Source organism: Chironomus tepperi, unplaced genomic scaffold (genome assembly GCF_022539635.2).
Source record: "Chironomus tepperi strain 1889 unplaced genomic scaffold, CSIRO-AGI_Ctep_v1 contig_128, whole genome shotgun sequence".
In the NCBI taxonomy this organism is placed as follows: domain Eukaryota; kingdom Metazoa; phylum Arthropoda; class Insecta; order Diptera; family Chironomidae; genus Chironomus; species Chironomus tepperi.
This window is the reverse complement of record NW_027226250.1, coordinates 854,118-864,376: the sequence shown is the minus strand read 5'-3', so window position 1 is coordinate 864,376 and position 10,259 is coordinate 854,118. Positions and strand designations below refer to the sequence as shown.

General features: G+C 31.4%; 1 protein-coding gene across 3 annotated transcripts in view; it reads right to left on the bottom strand.

Annotated features, from left to right (window-relative positions):
* Positions 1–1,134: 1,134 nt before the first annotated feature.
* The window catches only part of nub (nubbin), a 41,239-nt gene continuing 32,114 nt past the window's right edge, over positions 1,135–10,259 (bottom strand). For 2 of the 3 annotated variants that reach the window (XM_070636507.1, XM_070636508.1), the window contains 4 exons: positions 7,428–7,478; positions 3,016–3,107; positions 2,100–2,947; positions 1,135–1,987 (listed from right to left, as the gene is read on the bottom strand). In XM_070636507.1, the coding sequence (XP_070492608.1) occupies positions 1,651–1,987; positions 2,100–2,947; positions 3,016–3,107; positions 7,428–7,478 (1,328 nt within the window). In that variant the 3' untranslated portion in view covers positions 1,135–1,650. Of the gene's footprint in view, positions 1,988–2,099; positions 2,948–3,015; positions 3,108–7,427; positions 7,479–8,703; positions 9,015–10,259 lie in introns of those variants that run through there. The other variant, XM_070636509.1, reaches the window with a different exon arrangement.

The window sequence follows — 10,259 nt, the reverse complement described above, 5'->3', positions numbered from 1 at the left end:
TTATCATACTACATCACTTTTCATGGGGAACATTATTTTTGGGTAGCAGCAAAAGGGTAGTCTTGATGTGGACATTGAACTATTAAAGTTGAAAATATATGTGAAACTACACATCTGTTTGTTAAGGATATGCAACTTTTGAATTAGGATTTCTATGAAATAGACACAATGTTTAATGAACAAATTGCAGAAAAGAAGCAGCTGTGGCGTAGTGGAAAGAGTGTCGGACAACCGATCGTAATAATCCGGGTTCGATCCTAGGAAATGTCCAGTCAAATTCGAGTACTTTTTCACATGTTCTAGACATGTCAACTCGATTTGTGAATTTATGACACAACAAATGTGGCCAGGTAACATGCATATTGATATACCCTGATACAAACAAAGAATTAAGCAAAGTTGGCAGGACTTTAATGTGGGAGTCGCCTCTATCGGACTTAAGATCTGAACTCCAAAAAAAGTGGAGTTGGACTCCATAGAGTCCGGACTTTTTGAACTTATGGAGTCCAGAATCCACAGTCCTGCCAACTCTGGAACTAAGAATCCTATATGTCTATTCTCGGACCCATTCAGGATTTGGTGGAAATTTCCTTTAATGGCGCACTCTATTTTGACCAAAAAGCCTTTTTTCTAGAGGTAGAGTAGTAATTCGGGTTTTTTGGGTAAGGGGAGACATCTTTAAGGAACTGGGCGCTTCAGAGGTCCAAGGTGGGGAACATTTTTTTAGTACTCAATTTCTGAGATGTGTATACTTATATACTTAGCAAGATCAACAATTTTATGAGAAATTATATACTTCACAAGAGCAAAAATTCACAAGAGCCAAAATATTTCTATGAAATTATATACTTCACAAGAGCAAAAATTTTGCATGAAACTTTATACTTCACAAGAGCAAACATCCTTTATTAAATTATATACTTCACAAAATCAAACATTTTGTATGAAATTATATACTTCACAAGATCAAACATTCTGTATAAAATTATATACTTCACAAGAGCAAATGATGAGTATGAAACTACCTTTGACCTTTTTTGAAACCAATACTCAATGACCACCCACAATGCTGTAAACTAACAAATTGCTGTAAATTCAATTATCCATTAAATATAAAGAAGTAAAGACACTTAATCTTTGGACAAAAACACTTAGCACGATTTCTTTTATTTATTTTTCATTTTCTCTAAAATTTGCTCTAATCACCTTAAAAGTACAATGTTTTTTTTTTTTATTCTTCTTACTTTCGTGAAATATTTTTTAGTCATTAAAATAGTCATCTTGTGTATTATAAAATGCTTTTCAAGAATTTCATTTTTTTTTTCTTTACAATCATCATAATTTTCATTTAAGTATTAACTTTAATTAATTTTAATTATTTATTATTTATTTTCATATCATTTATCTTTCAAATTATTTACCACTGTACCTCTTGGAAATCTGTCGTTATCACAGTCATGGGAATTGATGACATTGCGGCGATTCTGGAATGTTGCTTATAATTTTTTTTTTTTCATTTTTTTTTTACTCCTATTCTTGTCAGGCTATATATTACAAAGAATTATGAGACAGAATAGAAGAGGATAGCTTTATGTGTGCAAAAAAAAAATATATAGTCGAGATTTATGCAACGGAATTTCGACGAGCTGGTCATTCTTGCTTCATTGATGATGTGTAATGTGATGCTAGTTCAAACATACTAGAACCATTGCCCATTGAATCATCTGGACTTTCTGGATTCATGCCAGGATGTGTACGTTTCTCCTTTTGTCGACGATTACAAAACCAGACTCTTACGACTTCCTTTTCAATGCATAAATTATCAGCTAAATTAGCTATTTCCTGACTTGTTGGCTTTGAATTAATAAAAAATGCTTTCTCCAGTGCCGTTCGTACAGATGTTTCAATTGATGTACGCTTCTTTCGACGTCGTCCCATGTTTTCAGGTGTTGATAATGGACTACTCAATGTACTTGGTCCGAACATTCTGTATGAATTAAAAATAATTAATAAAACTGTTTTTAATTTTGCTAAGACTTTATCAGACGATTAAGGTATGGATGGAAAATAAATTAAAATACATGTAAACGTCAACTTACCCTCCAGGATTATTTAAGCTACGATCAGCATCTTCAAGCCATTTTTGAAGAAGAGGTTTCAGTTTGCACATGTTCTTGAAGCTCAAGTTTAAAGCCTCAAATCTTGATATGGTTGTTTGTGAAAAATCATTTCCGTATAATTTGCCCATCGCAAGGCCAACATCACCTTGTGTGAATCCAAGCTTTATTCTACGTTGCTTAAATGTTTTAGAAAATTGCTCTAGTTCTTCCAAATCGGTCGTCTCTTCGTGTGGCTCCATCGTTCGTGCAGCAGTTGTCATTGTCTTTTGTGGCGGATGTGTACCTGAATTTGGTGTTGCTGGCGTTAAAATTCCTCCACTTGCTGATAATTGTGCTGTCATCGAATTAGGTGGTGTTGTTCGGTTACTGCCCAATAATGGACTTTCTGGTGTATGTAATGGACTTCTCGTCATAGTCATTGTCGTTGTTGATTCCGTTTGTGCATGCGTTCTCTTTAAGTTATTTTGTTGTTGCTTTTGTATAGCTTGTAATTGCTGTGCAGCTTGTGCCATTGCTTGTTGAACTTGACTTTGTAAGAGAAGTTGTGCAGCAGCTGCTTGTGCTGGCGATCCACTATGATTTGCACTCGCTTGCAATAGCATGTAATTTTGTAATTGCTGTTGAAATTGTGCTTGCAATGCTTGATGTAATGGATTCATTTCACCCGTGGGATGTCCAGTCAATGCACTCATTCCCAATTGATTTTGTAAAAATAATGGAGCTAGTGGTAATTGAGACTGAAGTGCAGCCAATGCCATATTCATTTGATTGGCTGCATTATTCTGAAGTGATGGTGATGGTGATGGTGATTGCCTTGTGTCGGTAATCTGTGTACGACAAATAGTCAAACAATATTATTATTTTATGTTAAATAATTAGGACATAATTAACTTACCAAATTAAGCGGTCTCATGTGATCATCTTTTGGCAATGGTGGACTTGAGTTTGAGTTTTCTCGATAACTACCCTCATCACTACTTTCTCCATCTGTAAAGGCACAAGGAAAAGAAAAAAAAAGTTTTACTTATATTCTGTTGATTTTCTTATTTCCTTTCTATTACCAATCACACGCACAATATTTACTCATTTTCTTTTTATTCATCTCGTCTACAACAGACACAAAAAGGAGTGAGAGACAGAGAAGGAATGAGAGTGAATGAGACGAAAAAATATATAATTCTTGACCTACGCCATCATTTTCATTTGAAAGCAAGCTCCGACAAAAATTGATTAATTTTTATTAACTGTTACAGAATGTTCCATCTGCTTCTTATGTTACATATTGTACATAATACTGCATGAGCATGATGCCACTACATTTTATGTATAAAATTTCACCCTTTCAAACTGTTTTTAACTTTTTTGTGCAATTTACATCACATTATATCCAATAATTTTTTTTTTACTTGCCAATTCATAAATTTCATTTTTTTTTCAACCATCATCGATTTATTAAAATTGCTTTCCTTTATATGCTCATAAAAATTGCAACTGATACGTACAAACAACAGCTAGTTTCATGTCATAACGCATTTTCTGAATTTTTTAAAAAATAAATTTATTGATTAGGGTGTGCATTGATTTTATTTTGACTTGGTGACTTGGGCATGGATTGAGGCTGGAATTTATGCACATTATATTAATGCAACTGCTTTTGTAGGAATGAAAGCATGTTGGATATTTTAAACTGTTTTTCTATTATAAGAGATTGTTTTGGATATTACGTCCATAAAAGAATAGAAATGTGTGGACTTGAATCTCCATGTTACAAAAGTGTTTGGATCCCTAAATTAGAAAGTGAAGTCTTTGAGCGCTTGATTTAAATAGTTGCTGAATTCCATATTAACATGCACAAATTTAATGTCATGAACATCGATAGGATAGGGTCTCTGATGAGAATCGAACCCGCGTCCTCATAAAATAGAAGGTTTAAAATTTTTGGTCTGTCTCCTAATTTCTCGATCTACAGAGACTTTGATCTAACATTGACAAATTCGTCACAAATGGATTGCAAAGGATAACAAGACCGTCGAATGAACTCATGAAATGAAGCTGTTATTAGAAGTAGTTTAGGAAATTGCCAAATGTTGGACAGCAGAAAAGCCAGTTAATATAGGACAATGATCACAACGGATCAAGTAAGTATGGTTCGATATCCCAAATTCCACTCTCCCAAGTTGACAACTTGACGTAATGTCTAGTTAAACCACGCACAGACCATTTCTATGTTACTAGATCCTCTTCCCTACTCTAAGATGGAACCATTGATGAACAACATTTGAATCATATTTTATGTCCCAATCATCAATGTCTGTGCTCATTTTAAATTTCTACATCTAAATCATCAAAACGCAGCCGCTTCATTTTTCATAAAAACTAAATCATTAGCTTTAAATTTAACCAAATGATACGCCATAACCATCCAATCATCATCAATTTTCCAACTTATATTTTTAGAATTTAAAATCTCTCTAATCATTCATGTTGCATCAAAATGAAACAGAATAGTCGCGTCATTTTTAACTTTTAAGAGAACAAAAACAACAACCCTCGATAATCATTCACAAATCCGACTATAGTGAGGGTAACTACAGATAGGATTTTGCGTTTTTAAAAAATGAAAATTGTCTAAATTTTTTGAAGGGGTAGAAAGCAGCTAGTTCATGGAAATTAGAGAAATGCTAAAAATGCCATGAAATTTTAATTTAAAGTATAAAATGGAGGATTATTAGCACATGCAGGCATCTCAACAATGGACTTTTCACTAACAAGAAAAGTCAAACTGAAAAGTAATGACTTTTATTCAGCACTCGAATAAAAAATGGAAAGAATTGCACTGCTGGATGTTAAAATGAAGTCTTATAAACATCTGAACATTTTTCATGTAGGTAATCCATCAATTTAAATGTAATAAACGTGTGAAAGAAACAGCACTTTACCCCTTCTTACTCAATTTTCTTCAATTTCATAGTTATATCGATGATTAAACGTAACTTTCTACGTCAAAATCAATCAATCGCTACAAATTGTATTTCATTTTCTTTCAAATTAATAACAATTGGGTGCTCTATACACTCTTGTATGACTGCAATTTTGAAGAGTTTATCAATGAGCTTGTTTTGCAGTCTATAACAGTGGTGCGCAACGTTTCTTTAGCGGCACAACACACAATACTGTGTCACGACACACAATAATGTGTTACGACACACAATAATGTTTCACGACACACAATAATGTGTCACGACACACAATAATGTGTCAAGACACACAATAATGTATCACGACACACAATAATGTTTCACGACACACAATAATGTGTCACGACACACAATAATGTGTCACGACACACAATAATGTGTCACGACACACAATAATGTATCACGACACACAATAATCTGTCACGACACACAATAATATGTCACATCATACTCTAACGTGTCGCGGCACACAGGTTGCTTACCACTTTCCTATAATTACTACCATTATAGACTCTTATTACGTGATAATTGTAAAATTCATACCTTGTCAAAAATATATACAGTCATAGATGACGAGAAAGTCTTAAAGAAAGGCAATGATCACGTATTTAAAGAGTGTAGTAAAAAAATTTAAATTTCGAACCCTTTTTGCTGCTCATTAAAGCATAACAACGGGCAGAAAAGAATGAGAAAAATTGTCCGAAAAATAATTTTTGGCCGAACATGTTCATACTGCCGATTATTTATGCACCTCACGTTTTTAAATTCATTTTGTGCATCATATGTTTTGATTTTTTCCTTTCCTCTTTTGACTTTTCGATTGAGGAATATGTATATTGGGCATCGATTTTTGTGTGTGGATGAATATTCATAAATAAAAAATTTGCAGCTTTAAAGGAAGAATTTTTTTAAGGCTTTAATAAATTTTGATAGTGATTTTCTGTGAGAATGGATGTTTAAGGAGGTAAAGAAAGAGTTACAGGATGTCTAAGTATTCTGATTTTATAACGGTCATTTAAAATTTAAATTTACTAGAATTTTTCAAGCAAAATTGACTAAATTCTAAAAAATTCGTCCAAAATTGCAGGTGTGCAGCGTTGGACCAACTATTAGTTACAGCTCAAAACTGCCAAACGGTTCTTTGCCGAAACATATTATTAAGTGTAGCCAACATTCCATGCACCACAGTTGGGTTAATACTCAGATTCCGAAATATCAAAAATGTCCGAATTTTCATTTCAAAAAATTAAAAACCGTTAAATTTTGAATTTGGAAAAACCGTTACGACAACTTTTTAGGAGTAGTTTAAACAGTCAAAATAAATTTGAATTTTGCCTCTTTTTCGACATTTTTTGAATTCTTCGATATTCAATTTCTAAGGAACTCGACACTCATTTTCCTTTGTCTTATTAATCCCAAAGAACATAAGTTTGCAATCATTGCTTTAAATCATGCATCTTCAAAACTTCAAATTTCTCCATAAGACACCTCACTCTCAAAAAAGAAAGGAACACAACAATGCCTTAAACCTCTTAAGTTCTTAATCTTATTACTTTTTAAGGTAATTTAAAGACACAAGAACTTGTTTATTATGTTTAAATATGTTGAGCTGATTATGATCTAACCCCCTTTTTACTTTCTGCATTCTCCTATTTCTATTCCTATTCATTATCGACTTAAAGATGACACACGATTGGAATGAAAGGGATAGGATCTCAATCTCAGATGAGGATGATAAATTTTTAATAAATGAAATGGAACAAAACCTTAATTTGAAATTAATCAAGGAACTTTCAAGGATCGAAACAGATTTCATCACATTACCTTTTGGGGTTACAATATTGATGCCTTACATCATCATGCATGATCATTTTAAAAGAATATAAAAAAAGGGTTACAAGGTTCTTTAAGGAAGCTATTTATAAAGTTTTTTATTTCTTTTTTTAAAGAATATTTAACGACAAGGAAGTGTGCTAGTCTCGTGTACGAACACTCCAATATTATATTATATTGTGTATTTTGTTCCTTAACATTTTTTTTTCGGGTGCTGCTAGTATGTGCCTCAATAAATATTCGATTTATGGATGTTTGATTGTTATGTTAAAAGGGAATTAAGTTTCTTAATGTTTTCAATAGAAACTGAGGTGTTTTTTTTAATACTCTCAATTTTATTAAGTTCCACGATGTATGGAAGATTTATGGGAAATATATACAGCATGTAAGGGAGCTGCTTCATGTTAATGGATTAAATTTCTTCTTCTTCTTCTCACTCTTGTATTCACTCTTATTATGACTCTTTTTTGTGTTATTTTGTTTGTTTGTTACTTACCATTCGAACGACTTGGTGACGGTGACTTTGAGGACCTCTTCAATGGAATATCTGCAAGTATAAAAGAGAGTTTCCGAATTATTCAAAATGTATTTTTATTTGATTCATAATTTATTTATTTTGCAAATGTGAGGAAAATGGAAGTTGGTTTGGAATGTTGGAACTGAATCTTCTTTGAGCGCATTTATTGGATTATCAAGAATAGCCATTAAAGTACAAAAAAAAATTTAACGGTCAAAAAAATTTCAAAAAATAACGGTCGAAAAAAATTCAAAATTTGCATGACAGTCGGTCAAAAAATCACAAATTCAAATTATTTCTTGGTCAAAACAAGCAAAAATGCGCAAAAAAAGAATATTTTCATTGCCCACATAGGAATCAACATAAAAACGTCCCTCGTACGCATCATTGGATATTCAAGAGCCAAAATTTAATTTCAACCCAAAATACGAAAGAGTACATATTTGTTTATGTAAATATTTCTTTATGCCTTATTCACATGTCCGAATATATAAATATGTTTGACTGTACCCGATGAATACATTTGACCATCTGATGTCGTTTTAATCTTTAATGCACTTACGGATATGGCCATATTTCGTCTTTTATTTTTTGAAATGCGTAACAAGAAAGCATTTTTATGCCTTAACGATAAAAATTGTAATCATCATCGATGGACATAAACAGGGAATGTGTGTCCACATGTTTGTCCTACACAAGACTTGATTAGATGTGAAATTAAAGGTGTTATGTCTTGTAAAGGAAATAATTAGAAGGAAAATGTGTTCCTTTTGACCAATTGTCATTTAAATGCGTATAATTCATTTAGATGTCGTTCCTGCCTTTAAAATTGTTTTTTGTATTTTTAAGAATATCCATAAATTATGCATCTCTAAATAACATTAATGATTTGGCATTTTTTTCTATTTTTTTTCTTCTTCTTTCCTTTTTTTTCTCTTAAAATGCATTTTTCAGGTTTCACAATGCAACATATATGCATGGCATCCTACACACATATCGATCGTAAAAGAAGGTAACAAAGGTATTTTTAAGGGATGAAATGATATTTTTTTGTGTATAGACCATTTGTTAAAAAAAGAAGAAGATAAAAGGTGTGTGGGGCAATGAGAAAAAAAAAATTTCATGGAAATCAGATGTCGATGCATATTTGCAGATTGCTGACGCCAAACAGATCCCTTTTAGGCATCACAAACGAGAGAGGAATTGGAAAGTAAATTAAATGTTTAAAATATAAGAAAAAACAATGAGAACATACATCTCGGTGGTGTACAAAGAATGTCACTTTTTACTGAATTATTGTTGTTATTATTCGTCTCGCACTCGCTCACATCATTCCACGATCGAACTTTTGAGAAAACCATATTTGATGGTAGCAATAACATTACACTTCTTTTATTTATTTATAAGTTCTTTGTCCTTTGTCTTAATTTTTTGTTTTTTATCACTTTATATTTTCATTTCTAATTTTCATGGAAGTTCTTCTCATTTGAAGATTTGGTTTTAAATTTTTAGAGTCTAAATCGTTGATTGTTCAAATTTTAAATTCAAAGTCTTTTAATTTTAAACTTTCAAAATCTTTGAAATTTCAAATTTTTAGATTCAAAATCTTTTCAATTCAATTTTATTTTCAAAATTCAACTTTTAATTGTTCAAAATCTTTTCAATTTCGATGTTTACTATGAAAACTTGATTAAATTTCAATTTTCAGTTTTCAAATCCTTCAAATTTCAATTCTTAATTGTCAAAATCCTTTTAATTTTCAATGTTTACTATGATAAATTGATTAAATTTCAATTTTAACTTGTCAAAATCCTTTGAAGTTTCAATTTTTCCAATGAAAACTTGATTAAATTTGAATTTTAAGTTGCAAAACTTGATGAAATTTCAATTAATATTTTCCACAAAATTGAAATTAGTCCAAAATAATTTCACAAAATTTGTAAAAAAAAGTCTTAATCAATTCCTTAATATCACTGCACTTTGCAAAAATATTCAAAATTATTTAAATTCTATCAATCTAAATTTTTGATGAATAAATATTCAAAATAATCTAAGCAACCGCATAACAACTTGCGACTATAACGTTTCAAATATGCAGAATGACTAAACCCCAAAAAAAAAAGAAATATAAATATAGAGAAAATAATATTGTATACATATTTCTGTAAATTTTTTTTTCTAAGCAGTGTGCGTAAGGTGGTGAGAGCGTAGATGGAAGAAGTAGAGAAGCAAAGAAAAAAGCTCTCAAAAAATAATACACGAGCACAGAGAAGCAAATTTCCCCTTCATGGCAATGCGTTTGTTTGTATTATGTGGAGAATTTCGGAGAGAGAAGGGAAGGGATTCATGTGTTACTCCGCATATATTCACAATTCTGTGTGTTTTTTACACTGAAAAGCTAAAAAATCTGAAGCGGAATATGAAAAAATAAAAAAATTTAATACATAAAAAAAAAGAATAACAATAATAATAATAATGTATGTAAAAAGGCGGGGTTTTGGGTTTTACACTATGCATAGCATCAGTTAGCTGTGCTGGAGAGTATGTGAATAAAAAGTAAAGCTTTTGCTTTTGTTTTAAGCATAAATTTATATCATAAAATTTTCATATAAAAAAATATATCATTTCACATCTCGTCCACATACATCTTCCGAACGAGTGAGTGAGTAAGTGAGAGAGATAGAGACATGAGATGTTATGAAAAATATTTTTCTCCATTGCTCCATTATTATGCTTCAAACGTATTTAATCAAAATAATTTCCTTTCATTATTTTTCTTTTTGTTCATCGCAATAATATTGAAAAAAATAA